Source organism: Chiroxiphia lanceolata, chromosome 3 (assembly GCF_009829145.1).
Source record: "Chiroxiphia lanceolata isolate bChiLan1 chromosome 3, bChiLan1.pri, whole genome shotgun sequence".
NCBI lineage: Eukaryota > Metazoa > Chordata > Aves > Passeriformes > Pipridae > Chiroxiphia > Chiroxiphia lanceolata.
In genome coordinates, this window is record NC_045639.1 from 21,261,281 (window position 1) to 21,283,456 (window position 22,176).

Consider the following 22,176-nt stretch of genomic DNA (forward strand, 5'->3'; position numbering starts at 1 on the left):
CATTGCATCTTAAAGATGATATATCAAGCTGATAGATACATAGCTCTTCTGTTGCGAAATTCACAGTAGAATTATTGCTTGTTGCCAGTTATTACTTGGGTAGTAAGGAGTCTCTTGGGAATGTGGATTGGATAAAAAGGGTTAAGCTGAGGGAAATGTTACACTGAAGACCTTGGTGATGAGGAGTGTTCGAAATAGTCAGAGGATGTTTTGTGTGCAAATTAGAATTACCATTTTGGGGGGTAAGTGCTCTGTAGTTTTAATGAGCAAATCATGATTAGTTTAATAGAGTGCCTCTCTCATTATGACTCAGCAGAGACTTGACAATTTATTTGCTATACCTTCCTGTCCCCCTACCCCATTCCTTTGGAAGCATTGAGCTGAGAACACTTGCTGGTGCATAGCTGAGGACATTACCTGTGGGCTACAGGAAGTCTTTCAAATAAATGAATTTGCTGTATGTTTGAACGTGTTGGTTTGAAAGTAGTGGGCTTGGCTTGTTCTACAGGTCAGTCGACTTTCACAGTAGAGATTTGTCCAAATTTTCTACTCTTCCCTATGCTGTGCTTTTGTTGGTAGAAGAGATTTGAACATTTAGCAGAGATTACCTACGCCATTAAAATAACATCGACACAGTGGAATTGTTATTGACATTTAGACAGCTACATCTTTGTTTTTTGATGAACATTCCTGTATCGCTGTAATAGCCACCTCTCTACATACATAAAGATTAATCAGAGCTTTCACTTTGTAGATCTCAGAGAGCTTTACAAAGGAGGATAAGTATTATTATCTCCATTTAACAGATTGGTAAATGAAAGACAAAGGTGAAATGATGTGTCCTGACAGAACTGGAAATAAATTTAACACTTCTGCCTCCTCAGTGAGTTGCTCACACTGTCTCCTCAGTAGCAATGTGAACTTTGGCTTCCTGGCCAAATTACAGGTCAGCTAATTAGATTCATTTTTAGATGTAGCTTTTTTTCCTGTGTAGAATTTCTGGTGCATTTTAAGCTGCAGACAGTTTAGTTTTAAATGAGGTAGTACCCTGCTTTGAAGGGATATTGAGTTTTCCCCTTGGTGTCAGCTTATAAAAATACTTAAAAGCCCTCTACTACAAGTTTTTACATTAATTGTGTCATCTTTATCGTGCTGGCTCCATTTGCCTGCTAACAACTTCAGGAATCACTTTATAAAGGATGCCAAAATAATTCATGATTACCTGTGACTATTGTACTTTACATCCATAAGATTTAAAACCTCTTATTGTACAACTTAAATCCGACATCACTTATGTTACTGCTAAACAGAACAATGTTAAGTGAGGTAAATCTATGTTCTCCATTTTACTGTGAGAGTGAACTTCACATACAGACACATTTGGTGTGCAGATATTTGTTTTTGATGGCTCAGCTGGAGGAATATTGGGGGCTGTTTAAGTTAAATCAGCCATCTTCTTCCCTCTGAGCTGAGGTGCTCACAAGCTTTTGATTGGCCTTGAAGGTATTGGCAATGGATTTGCAGACCATGAATTACCTTAGTCTCCAAGATCCTCTGGATTTGGAAACAGGAGGATTTTCAGGTTTACTTGGGATTTACTGGAGCCTTATTGCCTAGGTCTAGTAACAGCAGCCGGAGGGAACATTCAAAGGCAGCCAGGCTGGCTCAAGTCCCCAGATTATATGTTTTCTTTTTCACAGTGACAGAGAGGAGCATAAGGGAGTGATGGAGGCTGGAGATTCTGTTCCACTTCATCGTGTCCTGAAAAAACACAGGAGAGCTGCAGGGCTAGGGGCAAATTCTCAGAAGTAAAATACCTTGTAATAACACCAGTATTCCACTCTTTAGTAAAAATTTTGTATGAGAACTAGCAGACCTTGAACTTAAGTAAAGGAAATAAATATCTAGATTGGATCAGGGTATGTCTTGTGCATTTCTACATAATACAATGTAGAGCTGGAACTGAAAAATTTTACTTAGGTATAACTATGTATAATCAGAGTAAAAATGTCAGATCCTAGTTCACATATCTCTGTATGTATATATCAGTATAAATAAAAAATTATTATAAAAGACTGATGACTCTCCTTTTTGGAGTCAATGCATCCTTTCACCTGTTTCAGGGAGAGAATGATTCAGACCATGCATCACAAAGTCTCTTTCTTTCCTCCTAGTAACCAACTCATATACAAGTGGATATCATAAAACTTATTGTAAGTTTACTGTTGCTCATCTTAAAACTTCCAGCTTACGCCCTGAGGCTTACAACTACACTTAAAGTTACAAATCTGTGAGTCTGTTTTTTTCCAATAGAGAGAAGAAGAAAATAACAGCAACTAAAACCATTTCTGTTGGAAAGACCAAAGGAGAAAAGCAAATAGTAATTACTGGACCATGAAAAGCAAAACTATTATACAAGAGTTTAAATTACAAAGACAGTAACTTTCCAGTATTTTAACTCTCTGGAAAAAAAGCTACAGAGCTATGGCTACAGCTTTACATTATATATAAAAGTTCCAGATGTGTTTATATGCAGAAAGTTTCTTCAACAGATTGATTTCTTCTAAAGAAAAAAAAAAGCCATAAACTCACAGGTGCAAATTGGCATAGTTCTTTTTACTGCATGCAGTTAAAGGTCATTGGTGGTATCATTACTGACATGTTTTGATCTGCAGTTCCTTGGACTTCATAAAAATTAATTTCCTTAACAAAACAGTGGACTAGAGTCTGAGATTTCAGTGAATCTATTTTGATTTCTACCCAAAGACATTCTTCGCTTAAAATTTCTTCTGTTTTCTTTTAAATTATTATTCATTCATAATGGTAAGAAGGTATCTGAATGATAAAAATTCTGATCAGTTTTATTCTTGCTTGGTAGCATTTCTGTGGGCATTTTCTTAGCTTCTTGGGGTGGCAGAGCTGGGCACAAGGAAAAGTAGATAATATTTGAACAGGTGGTAGAAAATATGTTGCTTCTGAATTACTTTTGGTGTTTGGAGGTTTGCTTTTAGCAAAATGATATTCACATAACTGTGTTGGAAAGAAGAAAATTAAGAAATACCATTGTTCAGTAGTGAAAATGTTAAACTAAATGGACCATGTTAACATTACTTTTGATCCTGAGGAACAGTTTTTCCAGTATATGGAGCATTTTGTTTCCACGCGGCATATGTTCTCCATGGTTTTCTCTGCTCTAATTCATCCATGTTTTTCAACAGCTCCAGATGGCGTGATGCCTCCAAGGCTTTCATCTGCCACTCCGACCAGTCTTCAGGTTGTCTGGTCTACACCAGTTCGCAACAACGCCCCAGGCACGCCCAGCTACCAACTCCAGATGCGGCGGAGGAATTCTGCTGGTGACATTTTAGAGTACGCAGACCATAGCGAGACCACCGTCAAGTGCTCAGCAAGAGAAGTCCTGTTATCTTAAATGTGGCTCACCTTTAGGGTGGCTGGTTTTGTTACAAGATGTAATGTTGTAGTCTTTCTTTAAGTGCTGAGATGCTTTATGATGTAACTAGTGGTTGTTTTTCTTTGCAGTTTGCTTCCCAGCCCTACTGCTTCTTTACAACACAGGGTTGAAGACCTTCAGCCATACACTGAGTATGAGATGAGAGTGGTTGCCTCCAATGGTTATGGCAATGCTTATAGCAACTGGACTTCAATGACTACAGCAGAGGACAGTAAGGATCTTATTTAACTCCCTTTAGCAGAAAATATAAATAACGGTTCAGCTGGCATTGTACATAATTTCTTTAAGTTATCTAGCTTTCTCGGTTAAATAGCAATCCTATATTTCCTTCTGTAATACTAACTTGCAGGAATAACTCCTAACAGATCAAGTATCTCTTGTCTTACATTTTCATTAAAAAATACGAATATTTACATGTGTATTTTGTGAAGCAGTATCTTATTTCTGGGTATAGTATCCCTCTGTCCATATATAGTTCATATATGGTTAGTTTAAGATACACTGGTAAGTACAGCTTTGTAAGTGGCATTCCTTTATATTCAGGGACTTGATTCTGATTTCAGTCATATCAGAGAAAATAAGTTGAAGTTAATAGTATATGACGGTTGCCTTATCTCTGTGTTGAGAATACTTAAGCTGTACCACAGCTGAACAGAACTTTTCATTCCCAGTGATCTTTGTTAATTCAAAGTAGTGATCTACTGGACAAACTGGGTTTGTCATTGTTAATCCCATCACTTTCCTTGTTAATAGTTCTACATACTGCAGACTCACTCCACATAATTTGTTCAACAGTCCCTTGACTTAACAAACAGTTATCATTATATAGGTACAACCAGTTAGTTGACCGGGTAGGATTTTGTACCTGATTCAATATATAAGCAGAAACATATGATGAATTTTGAGCTTGTTGTTCATAATACATATAGAAAACTCATAATTTCCAGATTTTTTAAAGAAGCTGAGCCGTTAATTTTCTCCTACAAGGTAGCAGGATATCTAATAGCACGTTTTTGGGAAAAATCTATTGGTTTCAAATATATTAGTAGCCTTCTTTTTTTTTTTTTTCTAATCAGTAATGGATGACACCATTGTCCCAATTTTTAGAGAAATTAAGTATTTTCTAAAGAGATTTTTCCTGTTATATCTTGTTAAATAAGAAATTAAGTAATTCTGAACAGGAAAAGACAGGAAGGGTGGGGAGTGTTTCATTGCCTTCTCAGCCTTCACACCCCACCTTGTGGACTTACGCTACTTAATACTGATATGAGATCTGCATTTCAGACTGTAAATTCAACCTGATGCTTATATGCAATTGTTGTAGCATATATTCAATGCTGGTGACTCCATTTTAGTCCCTTCTCTAAATAGATAGCTGTCTATCTTGAGAAAACACTCTGAAGAAAATATGTGTGTTCCCACAGTTGTAAAACATTTTTTCTTTGAAGCTGAACAAACGATTCACAATGGAAATTTATCTGATAAATTAATTTAAGCTCCAAAGGTATAAATACTTCTATAAGCACGCTACCTGTAACTAATTACCTAATAAATGTAAGTTCTGAACTTGGTCTTTAGACAGTGGAGCTGTCTTATCTACCTGTAGATCAGAAATCTTTTCTGAGATTTAGTTATTTCATTGTAATTGTTTGTTAACAAAAGTGGATAGAATATTATTGAACTTGTCTACATTCATAGTTTAAATGCAACCAGTCTCCTATGACTATTTTGATCAAATTGCCATGACTGTTTAGCTCTGGTCTGATGGTTCATAGTGTTGTTTCTTCTCAGATAGAAGGAGCACAGAAGTACATTTATAAGGCATCATTTGTTAGTAATATAAAAATTATTTTTGTGCAAAGTAATAGGTTTAGAATTTTAAAATTCTCTTTTGAGGAGTTTGAGATAGGGCAGAAAATCTACACCAGAGATGCATTCCTATATAGTCTTTTTGAACATGTAGGTCACCTGCTGTATAGAACTTGGATGCTCTTTGTGCACCAGCATGAAGGGCTGCCTTTGCAAAACCTGGCTGCACATATGCCTTAAGTTAGTATGGAAGGTAGATGTTGCCAAAGGAAACTTAAGAACAAGAAAATGAAAATATAATGATTTTACCAGTGTTTATGCAATTGAAATATTTTGAGACTGACACACAACTCATGTTTTCTGCTATGATGCTTCATCTTGTTTCTTAGCTTAAAACAGAGGTCTGTAGTTCAGTTTTAAACTCCGTGTCTCCAAGGGGAAAATTATTTTCCTTAAATTGTCCTCTTCCATTTGCATCAATATTGCTAAAGAATATATACTAATGTATCCCCAGTATCCAACAAAAAAACCGAAACCACCCAACTTTCAGTGGTGACAGAGGACTCCGTTTTTTGGTATCACTGTGGAGGGCTGCCATCTGTAAAAGGATATTCAACTCAATTGCTTCAATTGAATGATTGTCATTGGGTCTAAGGAGTACTTCTGTCAAGGTTTCAGCATGTTTCTTGTAAAACTGCCTATACTGACAGTTTGTTGCAGAAGTACACAATACCTGGCCCTACTCACCAGTAGGCTTTAACTGTTTTAAGTACAATTTAACCATAGAAATTTCCCATATTTCTTACTCTGTTGAAATATATGTGTGTACACATGTTCTCACTGAATTTTATTCACTGAATTTATACCTTTTTTGTTTCACCAAAGCATATAGTATCTATAGGAATAAAATATAAGCATGTGTATGTGTCTATGTGCACATACACCTGACAGCAATAGATATAAATCAACACACCCACTTTTAAAGTCAATAGAGTTCTAGTAATGCAAGATGATTTCATAATGTATCTGTGTATTATATTTTATTTATCATAAATACCTAGGAGGATATTAGGAATGATAAAGGAAAAATTAGCAAATGCTCCCATAAAAATCTGTTGTTTCTGACAATGAAATGTCTTAATATTCAGATTAGTAGATTTGGGGTATTGTTTAATGCAAGAAAAAATGTAAATGATTTTAAAATACTTCCATTTACATGATTGTGACACTAGTAACTGATTCCATGCATTTTTTAAAGTCTAAACCTGCCCATGCCAGATAACAATAATATACATACCTCTGAATATTTTAAAACCTGCTAAACATGCATTAATAAAAGATGTTTGTTCCAGTGATCTTGGTCAGTATAGCATCAGACTATTTACTGAGAGAGTATCTACAAATAGAAACAGTTGATGAAGTTTCTGTATTAGAGCTTACTTTCAGTAACTTGAATGTAAGTTTAAGATAGCTCTCTTGCAATCAATGTGATGACCAGTGAACTGAGAGGTCAGTATGTACTGTTGAACTGAGAGCAGAATTTCTTCCATTGCATTCAGAAATAAAATGAAATCTTCTAGATATAAAAAAGAAGATACCAGTTAGGTTTTCCCTTTAGATATGGCAAGCCTTTGAACTATCTCAGAGGGGAGTTGCAAAGATGTTGGTTATAGTTACCCAAAGCTGGCCCAATGGCAGAGGCTGTGTTCTTACAGTGTAGATTTAAGACTCACAAAATTATCTTGGCTGGGAGCAATCCACATGATGTGATTTTTGATCAGAGGGATAGCTCCCAAATGACAGAGATGTTTTTTATAGTGCTTGAGAAAATACGTCTTGGTTTGGACAAGTTTTGAGCTAGCAAAATCTCTACTTTAAAGAAAAGTTGCCTGTTACTTTATTTGCTTTTGAATGTCCCAGAACCTGTCTGCAGCCCAATGAGTCCCATAGAGCACGACATCTCAGTCACCAGCATGTTCTCTATATTGGCTACATTTCAGTTCCCTGGGTCAGTGTACAACTCCAATATGGAGAGCTCTTAAAAAAGTCCTTTTAAATGCACCTGGCTCACACTAGCTGAAAGTGAAGATTTTGCGAGTTGCCTAGCAGGCAGTCTAATTTTTTACTTTTTATTTCTTACATAAGTTAGTGCAAGTCCATCTCTTTTATAAAGAAGTTATAGACCAGCCCAGTGTTTATTTACAGTAAGTAATGTCAAAAGTACACAGTAGTCACTATAAATTATTGCATTTTGAAGTTGCTAGAGAAAAAAAAGAACAATTGAGAAAAAAAAACCCCAAAAAAATAATAGCTCCTGCAATGTATCAGCTGAATGTATCAGCTGAGCTATTTCTTGTCAAATCTGGGAAGCATTATTCCTGTCATATAGAGTGCTATGGTGTACTCCTCTGGCATGCTTACCACTCTCTTAAAGGTTCCTGAGGTAGAAAATAGATAGCCAATGCAGAACAAGAGGGTAAGTGGTGCAGTTCACAACCTTTGGAAGCACTTGCTTTTCCTGGTGATTATATTTGCTGTCTGAGAAGACAAGTCTCCTATTTTAGCTATGTAAGTTAAGACCAAATAATTTAGGTATATAAACTAATCCATAAATAGTTGATCTGAATGTGGTCACCTCTGCTCAAGAAAAACAGATGGAAATGGAAGGAAGAGAAGACGAAACCCGATGAGGTGATAAAGGGAAGAGAAGTTCATGTGAATAGCGAATAGTGAATAGACAGAGTGAATAGCGAAAGGACAGAACAAATTAAGCTGATTGAGTAATGTGGCACATATGATAAGATGATCCTATAATAAATAGTACTAACTGCCCATACATGCCTACAGGTTAGGAATTAGAAGTTTCTTAACGGGTAGAACTGAAGTTCTGGAGCCAATGGAACATTTGGAGCAGTAGAGGGCAAAAAGTCTGAATACTCTGAAGACAGTTCTTAATACATATTTGAAGGGGTTCATATGGACTGCGTGTCATTGCATGAACAGCTTAAAGACTTTTGAGTTCTGTGATCTGATGTGATAAAAGATTTCTGTGGTCCCTTGTGCTGAGAGCTACACAATTTGGATTTTCTGCTGGGTACAGTCGGTAGTATATAAAAGACACCACAGTTTGTTAGTATGTATAATTTCATTGTCCATGTTCCTGAAAAGAGTAAATGATTCAAGAGTAAAAGGCGCAGAATTTTGATTCTGCTTAGTGAGAGAGTTTGCCAGCAAATCAGGTATTTCTCATTAGCTGTAAAGGGCAATAGTCCAGGCACACATCTTAGTATGTGTCTTATTAAATGTAAGTGTATATTCCCCCGAAATACATCCATGAGAGTGTAGATCCTTGCTTCCCAAAACTCACAGCAAGTAAACAAATGTGTGGTTCTAGTAATGGAATTAAAAAATATTAATGACGGGTTTGTGCCTTCATTTTAAGTTGAGTCTGAACTTTTGAAGCAGATGACCCAAATAGCCTGCCATAAAAGATAATTTCATTTGCCAAAATGAAACTGCCTTCTACTATTAATACTGTAATGAAATGGTTTGAAATATGAACTAAGACACTTAAGGAAAAAGATGCCCACTGTTCCCATGTTTAGTAGTTAGTTTTATAAACAATTACGTCCATGTAAAAAGCTTTATGATTTTATTTTCATCATTGACAGGCTGAGCTGTGTAGCTGTCATACTTTGCAGTCTTCCCTCCAGTGACAACCACATTGACAACATGTTATACTCCACATTGATTTTACAGTTAAGGAGCTGATTGTGATATATAGGGATTTTAAGAATTCAGCTGAGAGGCTGACTTTTGCCTTTTATCATTCCATTAAAATTTTATAACCATCTTTTTCATGTCATTTCATCCATGAATTCTTACTTTAGAAAGTGATAGCTACTGCTGTGAGCATAACTTTTTTCATGTTCAGAGCTTTTTATTGTATTAGCAAACTATCCCAATTATAGTTAATACTCATGTTTTACATAATTGTGGTGACCCTTTCAACCAAGGAGTATCGTGCTAGTTGATTTGTATATAGAATTAGGTGATTCTGCTTGCCATTTAAAAAGAAGCTGCACCAAATGAGTGTTGGGGACCAGGATTTAATGCTTTCCCATCCAGTGGGGCCAATTAAGCATCTCTCAAACGTCTTGTTTGAACTCAGAAAGTCTTAAAAGTCTCTCTTTTAAAAGGGCAGTAGGGAATGTGTGGGTAGGTATGCTAGCTACCAAAATACGCTTTCTGGAGGGGAGGGGGAGGGACTAGGGGGACCCAAAGTTTAGGTTTGACAGCTCCTCCCATACATTACAAATTGTCCTTAAGGAATCAGTCTGAACTCTGTTGGAATTGAAGCTCAGGTTCAACTAATTACCATGAATGTTTCACCTGTAATGCCTGCAACTTATTCAGCAGGAGTAAAAAGGCTTACCCACTCCCTTACAGAAAACTGCTTGAATATTGGGGGGCTTTCTTTGATTAGGTTTTTTTTTTTTTTCCCTCCTACAGAAGCTCACAGTTTAATAGCTTATTTATGAGGTATAATTAGATAAAATGCAAGTTTGTGGTTCAGTGGTATTATATTTCAGCTTCTCTCCCCATTAAAGTAGAATTTACAGCAATGTATTTTCAAGGTCTTCAGTTCCAAAAAATATTCTTCTCTTTCCCGCCCACCCCCCAAAAATTTTTGGTTTACAGAATATATATATAATTCAGATTTACATCTCCACCTCTTCATCTTTCATTGAAGTCTAAATAATGGACTGAATTTTGTTCCAACTTATGACCTAATTGATTTTACCCAAGAGTACATGCAAATACAATTTAATTACTCTTTACAACAGATCATCTTTTGTACTTGCAAATTCAGAGATCTAAATTAATCCTAGAGTGCACAAGCATTAAATACAGAACTCTGTCCTTCTTATCACTGTGAGTAGAGCAGGATATGTGATCTGTCTGAGCTTTATGGAGTTGCTTTGTGATGCATCATATAATGAAAGGAAAAACACTGTTACTTTTCAAATTTAAAAGCAAAAAAAACCCCAAAAAACACTTGCTATACCAATTTTAAAGACATCAGTGGAATCTACCTCTGTATGAGAGAGAAGAACAAGGACTTCAGCTGTTATTCTAAAATATAGAAGGAGTAACTTATTGTGCTGAATTTATTTGGTTCCTTTTCCCCCCCCCCCCCCTCTCTTTTTTCACTTGAAACAGGAATTATTTGACTTCTTGTGAAATAAATTATTTTTCCTATAATGTTCCCTGTGGTTTGGACACCAGGAATTAAATGATAGTGTTGTTAACTACTATGGAATTCAGCATATACTGTGTTGTGTGTCCTGAAGTCTTGGCACACCCACAATCACTAATGAATTCTAAATTTTTGAACCCTTAGCATTTGTAACCTAGCCCCCTCCCTTTGCCCCCTGCCTCAAATCCCCAAACCTAAAGCTATTTTAAACAATTACTAAATCCAAGTATATATTTTTTTAAGATTTCAGTAAAATGTAATGTTCATAGAAAAATCTCATAAATGTCAAAATTGCTATGGGCACAATAGAGGGAATATAGTATTTTCTTGATCTGCTGTAGCAATTTATAGATTTCAGGATGTGGTTTATAAGAATGCTAAATGTTCTGGAATTACAGCTGTTACTGATCAGTGATTGAGCCAGATTTGTGTTATTGCACCATGTTCTTGCTTGTACCTAGAGAGCAGTAAAGCCTCAATATAATAAAAAGCACCTGCATTTTAAATGAAATTTCAATTGAAAAACTTAACAGCCCTTCAAATTGCAGAATTTAACGCAGCCCAGTAAAGCTTAAATAACACTTTGCCTCCACAGGCTGAGGGTTTTGCATTCAAGGTGACTTGATTGTGTCGCATGGTGAAATTATTTACAATTAAGGAATTTCTCTGGAGGGCTGCAGAGTATTTGCTGTTCCACAACACCTATGCAGGCATATGGTCGGTCTTTTTCAGTATTCATGGAAGCTCCTGAACCTTTATGATAATTGAATCAGTTAGAGTGCTGAGTGGAGCAAGCATAAAACCTGTTAACCTAAAGGTCAGATCTGTGCATTGTTTATTTATCAGTAGGTGAAAGAGCTAAATCGGCAGCTTCTGTCACAGTCGAAGTAAAAAATCACCTATAATATTAACAGGGAGTAGATAAATTGCAAAAAATGGATTAGAATTATAAACAGAATGAAGTAAAATATTGAATATATAATGAGAGATGCAGTAGGGGCTTACTGAGCTGTAAAATACACAGCTTTGTTATGCCTGTGCTGTTGGTGGCAATTAGTATCTAGCACTCTAGAAAAACATCAACAAAAGCTAGAACGGCAAGTATATATTGATACCAAGCTGTACTTTTTCTCCACATGCTAACAGCATTGATAGGGCACTTTTGAGACACAAGGAAAAGGGATATAGAGGAGGAGGGAGGAAGGTTGGGGGGAAGGAGGGTGAGCAGCTTGCCTTTGAGAAGAGAGCTATATTCATCCCGTGACTATCTGGGCCTACATTTTCCAAAGAAATAGGCTGGTTAGTAGATCTGAATTTCGTCATTTTGAGCCTCATTTGATGAGTACTTTGTGCTGATGCTGATTTTACAAATCACAGTCTATTAGTAATTTTTCTTTCCTTTTTTTTCCCCCTTTTTTTCTGTTACAGAACCTGGACCTTTAGATCCACCACTTCTGCTGAATGTTACAGCAAGGGCAGCAAGCATCATCTGGCAGCATCCTTTAAAGCCGAATGGCTTTATCACTCATTATAATATTTACCAAAATGGCAAACTGCATGCTACAGTGCTAGGAACTAGCTCTAACTGCACTGTAGAAGACTTGCATCCTTACACTGTCTATGTGTTTCAGGTAGAAGGATGCACTTCTAAAGGATGCTCTCTTTCACCTGCAACCTCAGAAATACAGACTCTTCCAGATGCACCTGAGGATATTCCTGCTCCAGAGCTCTATTCTGATACTCCAACTTCTGTGGTCATATCCTGGCAACCACCTGCTCGCTCAAATGGTGTGGTGGAAAATGTTACAATAGAAAGGAGGGTGAAAGGAACAGAACAAATATCAACTGTGGTGTCTCTCCCTTTCAGTCAGTCCACAAGCTACATTGACCAGAGCAGTGCTCTGAGCCCTTGGCAGAAATTCGAATACAGAGTGCTGATGAGCACTCTTGACGGAGGCACAAACAGCAGCGACTGGTCAGAAGTTACCACTAGACCATCAAGACCTGCTGGTGTTCAGCCACCCGATGCAGAAGCATTGGGACCGTATTCAGTTCAGGTAGGAATAATTCTCGTGGCCTCGTGGCTTTGACATGTTTTCCTTGTAGCAACTGTGTATTTAAGAGAGACATCTACTGGCTGAGCCAACAGACTTCATTGCTGCAGGGGTAGTTGAATAATTAGTGTCTGTCCTTTGGCTCAAAAGCATTAGATTCCTTTCCATTTTTTTTCCTTTACACGAGCCTCTGGCATTATATTCCAGCTCATTTTCTTCCTTACACACCTGATGAATTTTCAATATTAAACTTGAATGATTACTTTTAACTTCCTAATCAGATAAAAAAATTACCTACTACCTTCTCCAGAATTTCAAGACTTCATTAAAATGCTGAGAAGTAAAAAAGATTTTTTTTTTAGTGTAATTAAATCTTCTGTGTAATTATCAGATCTTTTTTAATGGCTAAGGAAGAAAAAAATTGCATTTTTGTTCTCCTGATTTACGAAAGAAGAGTCTTACAGGACTACCTAGGAAGTTTTCAATTATTCACATCGTTCTGTTGGGAATGAACTCTAGAGGACAGGATAACTACCATTGTTTTGGCTTGCATACAAACTTCATTCAAGGGAAATTAGTGTAACCAAACAAGAGGGATTTTTGTAGCTTAGAAGCCTCTTTTGTGTAAATACACACATGCTTCCATGGATTCAGTCTTGTACTAATGCCAAAAGTATTGGTACAGTAGCTTGCTCACCAGAGCACAAAACAAAGGACATTTGCATAAGATTGAAGTTCATCTGTTAGATTTATTATTTTTGGTATACAATGTATTTTCAAAAGGTAAACAGAGTGGTGTTACCAGTGCAATCTGAATAGTTTGAGAGTATGAATTTCAGACTAAACCAACACTGATTTTTTTTGCTTTGTTCACACATAATTTTAAGCTCTGAAAAAAACCTACTCACCATTAGAGAAAAAAATCCTGAGCTTTTAAAATTATGTTTTAATGTCTAAGGAATTGTGTGTTATCTCTGCGTTAATAGCAAATGAGTTCAATATGAGTACAATGATTACTGTAAGAATTAATAACGATTGACCACTAGTAATTATGATGAATTGCCAGACTCCTTATTGAAGGTTTTGGTGATCTTCTTCCAGGACTCTGCCCTCTGTGCTTCTGTAGATATATCTTAATATCCACCACAATTTATAGTAAAGCATTTTTCATGGATTTACCCAAAGCTGCAATGATGAATAAATACTAGCTTTAGTTCAATAGCATGTTTACACACATGTCCACATTTTACTGCCTGAGCACACTGGCTCCAACTCCAAGCACAAAGAATAAGTCACTGCAACTTTTAGAGCTTCAGTTAATGTAATAAGAGCATAATAATTTTATATCTTACCCCTCTTTTTATTTCTCCAAGTGCAGTCAACACTTAATCCTAATTTTAAAGCCTGTGAGTTATCAGAAGTTGTGCCATTCTTTACTGGATGTCTTTTCCTGAGATCAGAGGTGTATATTCAGTTGTATTTTTATTGTATTTTGCTCAGCTCCAAGATTAAGTAATCTACCAATACTAAAGGTCAGTTTGGTCATTTATTTCTTCTGAAATCTGAAGTCAGGCAACACTCTATGATAATTTAGTTTCAATATAACATTTCTTTTAAAATTTGTTTTCTTTTCTTACCAAAGAGTTCAAATGCTTCTTTTCCTTGTTCTTCCCCAGTCTGTCATTATCATTCAAAACTCTTTAAAGCCCTTTAGTTGTCTATCTTGTATGAACTCCTGTCTATCTTGTATGAACTCCTGTATGAGTAGTTTTCCTATTTTGTGTCACTGCTGCTCTTGTAATCTCAGGCTTGCTTTTTCCCACCTGAAGACAAATACTTTTTTGTTCTGTTAAGACTAATTTCCATCAAAGATGCTGAAGCCTGGATGATTTTATTTCCATGATTCGTTTTTACTTTTAATTTTTATTAATTTTAAATATTTAAGTTAAAATAGTTCAAAATAGTTACAGGCGGCAGCATTGAATTGAAAAAAGTGACTTATGTATATGCCTTTCCAAATTACTCTCTTGGAGTATCTCTTCTCCTGCTGAATTCTCTCTCTCAGTGTGCAAAACATTGCTCATACAGACATAAATTCTTGTATTTATCAAGTATTTTATTTTGCATAATGTTGTTCCATTTGATATTCATCACAATTGATGGAAAGTTGAGAATAGTTGGTAAAGTTCCTGTGCAGAGGGTATCCCATGGCTGGGACATAACTTCTGATTTCTAAGATTCCAAGACTTCTTAAAAGTCTTAACATTTCTCTTACTTGGCCAGGTCAGCAAGATACTTATTTATTTATTTATTTATTTATTTATTTAGCGTTTATTATTCTGTTATTCTATATTATCTCTTAAAAAAATTGAAACAAAGCTATAGTTGCAGAAGAGTTCATTGCACTTCATCACTGAAGAGATAACAGACGAGGCTTGCTGCACCCAGTGGTTTTCTCACCTTCTGTGTGTTTGCAGATGGGAGCACCAGAGGAATTTCTTCTTGCTTGTTGCTCTTCTTACAGATCTGTCAAATGGATTAGCTTGCTAGTGGTGGTGTTGTTTCCTTCTCTGCACTTTTATGGCAAATTCATGTCAAGTGTAGTAAGACCATCCAGTGGACTGTGCCATGTCTGTGGGGCTGTCTTGTGTGTATGCTGTGTACTGGGACAATACAAGAAGAACAAGGTAGCACCTGTTTGCAAAACATTTGGGTTTTTTGCCCTGCTCTCTTAAACTAGGCTTATAGATCTGAATAGCTGCTCTGCAAACCCACTGTGTCCCTTCACCCCAGAAATACGCTAGTTGCACAGGCAGAACAACTGTGCAGTACTGGGCAAGGTTTCCTGTGTGGAAATAGGATGGATTTGGTTTGGAACTGCTTTACACTGATGCCTTTAAGCTCTAGTGAGAATCCTAGAAAGGCATACTTTCCCTGCTGAGTAGACCAAGCCCACCACACCTGCAGTGCATATATCATCTATGCAGTGTTCAAATCAAATTTGTGGAATCCTTTGTGCTGTACAGTGCTCTTATCTTACTCGGTGTCAATGACAGTAACTCTTAAGCAGAGGGTGGAAAACAAGCCGTCTCTTTGGGAAAGAGATTTTAATTACCTCTTCCCCTAGAAAGAGCTGTCCTCCCAGGTTAGAGCGGGAGGTATCAGAAGGGCACTGTGGGAAAGATTAGCAAGAGGCTCCTTTACCAAGCCACGGTCGCAAATCAATAGAGGCTTTCAGCTGTCAGTGCAACCAATCCCTAAACCATGAGCGCAAATATTTACTTCTACTGAAAACAGAGAGAATTTACAAAAAAGAGAAACATATTTCCATCCCTTTATTCAGTCATAGAATCAATATAAATGATTTGAGGATGTGAAGAATTCAAAATGCTCCAGGATAGTACTCACTTGAGTATACAGCTTATTTTCATAAACCAAAGCTTTCACTCTGCAAGGAGGAAAATATCAGCACAGCAGGTCACTCTCATCATAAACACATCTGATGTGTATGTGCTCTTTTAACATTTAATTTTAATCAGAATGGACCAATATCTCTCCATAACATTTAACTTGCTTTCTTTTGTGCAACAGAAAGTGTAAAGCTGTCAATAATTTTTAAACTACCCATTTCAGTGACACCTGCATGATATTTTTTAATATTTGCTGAATTGATAATGTTCATGGTAGCGGAGTATAATGCGCAATAAACTGCTTTTGTGGTTGATTAAATGCCAAAGTGAAGTGGAGGTATTCAGCAACTGCAAAAGCCGTTTATTTAGTATATGCCAATGCCATGAACATTATTCCTGTTACACAAGATTTGCTATACTCTAATGTACAGAAGTAGAAAAGAAATTGTTTCCTTTTCTTGTGAGGGTTGCAATTGCTGTGCTGCTTCAATCTCACACTTCACACTGATATGACATTCAGGAATGTACCTAGGTTGAGTGGCTTGAGAAAGAGGCTGGTTTACACAGTGAATAATTATGTAATGGAGTTCTTTGTGTAGGAAAAGCTTTATGTGGCTGGGTACACTGAACTGAATTAACTGTAGAGTGCTAATTGTCCAACTTTGGCCTTATGACTTTTGACAGGAGCAATTCCCTTTCATTGCTTGGGTCCTTTCTTGAGGACTTTGACCTGGGAAGGCAGCTGTAGTCTTGATTATTGGCTTAAGCAGAGATGTGCCGATTCACATTGGCCTATTTTGTTCTCCCTCGCTGACCAGTGCCACCAGCTGGACCCTGATAGAAAAAAAGCTGCAGCCATTTCCTGTCATTCTTCATGTAAATTTTTTCTCAAGATAGAAGTTGGTATGAGCTATATGTACTCCTGATGTTTCTCTCAAGGGGAATGGATTTTTTTTCCTTTTTGATGCTTAAAGAGATTATAAGAGAATGATTTCATCCTGGTTGGATGGAATAAGTACTTCATTTACATATAGTTCTTGTGCTATGATATTCTTTCACGATAACATCATTTACAGAAACTTCCTGTAATTTGATTAGATACAAAATGAGAAAAATAAAAAATATGATTATTTCATTGACTTCTCTCTTAGTATATATTATATATGTTGCCTGCAAAAAAACAAAGGACCGTGGTGATTCTGTAGCACTAAACTGTCATTCGTCTTTCTAATTCCTTTTTTTTTTTTTTTGCATATTGATTCAACATCATGTTATTGACTTTTCATGGATTATTTATTTTCCCTAAGTATTTCCTCATGTCTTCTCTGACTGGGGAAGAGTTATAGGCTTTTTAATTCCATTGTCATTCACGTTTGTTGTTACAAAGAGATGACAGTTCACCTGCCATTCTTTTCTTTGTATAGAAGAAAGTGAAGCAAAGAAGGCTGATATTCCACCCTACAGATTGAACAATGTCATTAATTTGCTGTCCACAGGATCTTCAAGAGTTGCCAACTGTACTTTTTCAGTGCAATAGATTATCATTTATTGCTACAGAGCAATAAACTTTTCTAGTAGCTATGTCTCAAATTTGAGTACTAAATTGGATATGCAAGTGAGCAAACAGAAATAAACAAGGCCCTATTTTTATAGGTGTCTTCTGTTCTTCATCACCACAGAAGCTGGAGAGTGGACTGCTAAATGCCTGTTGTTTTGTAAACAGGCTGGGACTAAAATACACAGGAGAAAGATTTCAGCTGACACATTTAAGGCAATATACTCCATAGTTAGAGTTTGAGAAAGAATGTATTTTCTTTATCTGTTTTCTTCCTACAGAATTAGTTATAGGCACATGCTCTGGAACTGCGTTTTTTATCTCACTCATTAATGTTTGCTGCCCTGTTAAGTTGCTTCTGATTACAGAATGCTGGATACAGTATTAATCACTCCATGGTCACTGAAGTTGTTGACTAACAGTGAGATGATCCTTCGGTGTTTCTCCTCTGCAGGTTACTGTGTGGCTGAGAATGAGACTGTGATGACCCTTCTTCTCTTCCAGGTTAAAATTCTCTGTTACCATTTCATTCTCCAAATACTTCAGTCTGCAGTTAGCCAAGAACATAATTTTGAGAATACAAACAACACTAATACCTAGGCTTCGTACGCTAAAGGGAGATGCAGTAACAGCTTCATGCTGGGAAGGAAAAAAAAAGGGGGTTGTACTTTGTTCACCACACTTCCAGTTTCATGCAGGTATGCCTGGTACATCAGGGAAAATTGTTTAGGAGTGATCAATCCTTGTGTGAAGATTGCCATATGATGCTGCTAAGGTCAGTGAGACCTTGGTTCATTTGACACATAAGTGCTGCTTGAGTAACTTAGGATATTTCAACGCCCATAGGAACAACCTTAACTTGCACACTAGAGGTTTTCCACATGTTAGGACTGTGATTTCTTGCACAGCTTGCACATTTGATACCGATTATACAGTGGGGTGAACTAATCAGGGTTTCATCAGATATATACCTCTGCCTTTGATACAGTTGAAACGCTCTAGGGTAGGTGTTTAGAATCATAAAAAATATTCTTTCAGCTTTCTCACTACTCCAGCTAAGTCGTTCCAGAAGTTTTTGTAATAGCAATCTGTTACTGCAAACTTGGTCGTGCTATTCTTCTGCAGTAGTCCTTGCTGAAGTTGGATGTAACTCATGTGCTAAGTGTATGAGCCTAATTATCAGTGACGTCTGTCAGAATTTGCATTTCTGGTCTGATCCTGATTCTTGATTGAATCCCACTACAATTTCTGTTAAGACAGATAAGAACTTAGGAGGAAGTTCATCTCCCAGCTGCTTTTGTGGGGCTGGAGTATGGTCAGAGGACTCTAGTCCATTGGCTGGAATGCAGAATTAGGGTAGCAGGTCTTTTTTTGGAATTTTGCTTCTTTCTGATATGTGAGTTATTCTCAGATTTAGTCTTTAGATCTCTAAAACTGGAATAATAATATTTGCAATTTGAGACTTACAGTGTGCTTTGAGACCAACAGTGAAAAGCTCTCAGTAGTGTATTTATTACATTCTGTTTGTAGATGTTACAAGCAATAGCTAGGAGAAATGAGAATAAAATGAAGCCAAACATGCTGATTTAAAAGCAAACTGTCAAAGCCAGACCTGAACAGTAAAATAGCTACACATATGCCAATGCCTCTCTTCACATAGCTCAGAATTAAGTTGCAGGGTTCCAACTGCTGTCAAAAAAGGAAAAAAAATTCCAAGGTTATAACTGTTTAATGGGGAGAAAATGACTAATTTCTGTCTCTTTAAATTTTGTGGTGGAGAAAATAAGGTCCTTTGATCTTTAAATGAAAGCTTCCAGAGTCATTACATTGAATCAGTTAATCTCTCCCAGTAGTTACCTTATTCTCTCTTCCTCATGGGCATCCTCTTTCATGGTCTCAGTGCTGAGCTTCAAATCAATGAACAAACTGTTACTGCTTCCAACACAGCCTGTCTAGTGAGCTTTCCCTCTTTCATGCATTGCCAAGCTCTTACCTCAAACCTTGGCACATCAAAGTGCAGAAGAGGTCCAGTAGTGCCACGTGTGTTAATCAGGCAGTCTCCATCATCTTCATTTATACTGTATGGGTCAGGCCTCTTGACAAGAGATGTTTGTGAAGGATTGTGTGTCCTGTCATTCCCAGGTGACAGAGATAATTCTAAGCAAGTCAAGTGACACAACAGTGTCTGGAAGTACCCTTGGTCGTCCTCATTATCTAGTTCAAAATATACTAACCAAAGTGACAACTGATCTATGTATCTATGTATAAGATATCCACGCCCAGACAAAAATAAGTTGCACTGTATGTGCTGCTGGCTGAATAATTTCTTGTTCATATTGGTTTTCATTTCTCTTAGGAAAAAAAAAAAAGAAATTTCCCAGTGTAAAATCACGAAGCATTTCTGTTACTTTCAGTATGAGATATTCTATCTGCTAGTGCACAGCAGGTGCTGTGAAGTAACACCTGGGAGTTTTTTCAAGTATACCAGCTAATACACACACTGTAAAACTCAGGAGCTGAGGTTCTGGAGCAGCATCTGTTCTCCTGCCATGTTATTAATCTATTCTTTTATGTGAAGGGGTTGCAGTATATGGTGAATCTATCACAAGTTGTATTAGAGTAATATTTTGGTTTTAGACATAAAAGTTAGGCATCTAAAATGAAACATGATTAAAAAATAATTCACCCTCTCTTCCAGGAAATAAGATTTGTGTGCTGGTTTCAGCTGGGGTAGAGTTAATTTTCTTCACAGTGGCTAGTTATGGGGCTGTGGTTTGGATCTGTGCTGAACACAGGGTTGATAATACAGAGATGTTTTTGTTATTGCTGAGCACAGAGCCAAGGCCTTTTCTGCTGTTTGTACTGCCATGCTGGTGAGGAGACTGGGAGTGCCTGGGAAGTCTGGAGGAGACACAGCTGGGACAGCTCACCTCGTCTGATCAAAGAAATATTCCCAACCATATGACCTCATGCTCTGTCTATAAAACTAGGGGGAAGAAGGAGCAGGGGAAAGGTTTGGACTGATGACGTTTTGTCTTCCCAAGTCATCGTTACCTGTGATGGGTCCCTGCTCTCCTGGAGACGGCTGAACACCTGCCTGCCCATGGGAAGCAGTGACTTAATTCCTTGTTTTGCTTTGCTTGTGTGCATGGCTTCTTTTGCTTTTCATATTACTGTCTTTATCTCAATCCATGAGTTTTCTAGGTTTTACCCTTCGTATTCTCTCCCTGATCCTGCTGGTGGGGGAGTCAGTGAGTGGCTGCATGGTACTCAGCTGCTGGCTGGGGTTAAACCACAACGGATTTGGTACAAGGTGAATGTTTTTAGACAATTTTCTCTCCTGAGAGAGTATTACTAGGAATTTTCCAAAGTATTTGGCATACAGTTCTTTTATTAGAAGCCACCTTGCATTAAGCAACAAGTAAGAAGGCTTTTTTCACCAATGACAGATTTTCTTTATTAATATTCCTAAAAAAGACTGCAAATATGTTATCTTCACTGAGGCAGAATTTTAGGATAGGTGCTACACCTTAAACAACATTAACATAATCACGGTTGCAGATATGAGTGTTTTGCTGTGACATGTCAGACCTTAAAATCACCTGTGCTTCTTCCAGCAGCTTCAAAGAGATGTCCCTGAAACTAAAAGTGAATCAAGCTCATTCCCCTCTTTCTGTGACACAGACAATGCAGTCAGTGTGTGCAGTATGGTAGCAACAAAAAGCACTGGGGTTGGAAAAAATCTCACCTGAAATTTATTGACCTAAATGCTTTCTACCTTGTCGTGGTTTAACCCCATCCAGCAACCAACCCTCATACAGGCACTTGCTCACTCCCTCTACAGTGGGATGGGGAAGATAATTGGAAGAGTAAAGGTGAGAAAACTTGTGGACTGGTATAAAACCAGTTTAACAGGTAAAGCAAAAGCTGCATGCACAAGCAAAGCAAAACAAGGAAATCATTCACAACTTCCTACGGGCAGGCAGATATTCAGCCCTCTCCAAGAAAGCAGGGCTCCATCACATGTAATGGTTACTTGGGAAGACAAATGCCATCACTCCAAACATAACCCCTTCTCTCTTCTCCCCCAAGCTTTATATACTAAGCATGATACCATGTAGTATGGGAGATCCCTTTTATCATCTGGGGTGAGCTGTCCCAGCTGTGTCCCCTCTCAATTCTTTGTGCACCCCCAGCAGGCAGCTCAGGGCAGTGTCCAGTTAAGTTTTTATATCAAATTCTCCATCCTTGCATGTCCAAGGATTGTACAGCCTGTGTGTGCACCCTGTTGCAATTTCTGATTGTGTATCTCTTACTTTTCTTTGCATTTGCTTCCCTTGTTTCTGCTTATGTCCTTTGCCTCTTGCTCCGTTACGGGAGTGAGAGACAGAAAAGGCCTTGATGCTTTGAGAGCACTGCTCAGCAATAACAAAAACATCCCTTGTTATCAACACTGTTTTCAACATAAAGCCAAAACAGCCTCACAGTAGCTGCTATGAAAATAGCTCTTCCCAGCCAAACCCAGTACAGAGGTGTACTTGAAAACCTTTTCTGTTGTCTGTGCTGATCACCCATTCTTTTCCGTTTCCTAGGCTTATGACTAGATTACATGAACT

At 37.4% G+C, this 22,176-nt stretch overlaps 1 protein-coding gene across 1 annotated transcript in view; it reads left to right on the forward strand.

Moving 5' to 3' along the window:
* Nucleotides 1–22,176, forward strand: part of LOC116783619 (usherin-like) — a 238,386-nt gene that overhangs the window by 123,363 nt on the left and 92,847 nt on the right. The window contains 3 exon segments of the mRNA XM_032681273.1: nt 3,219–3,369; nt 3,541–3,683; nt 11,970–12,598. Of these exon segments, the coding sequence (XP_032537164.1) occupies nt 3,219–3,369; nt 3,541–3,683; nt 11,970–12,598 (923 nt within the window).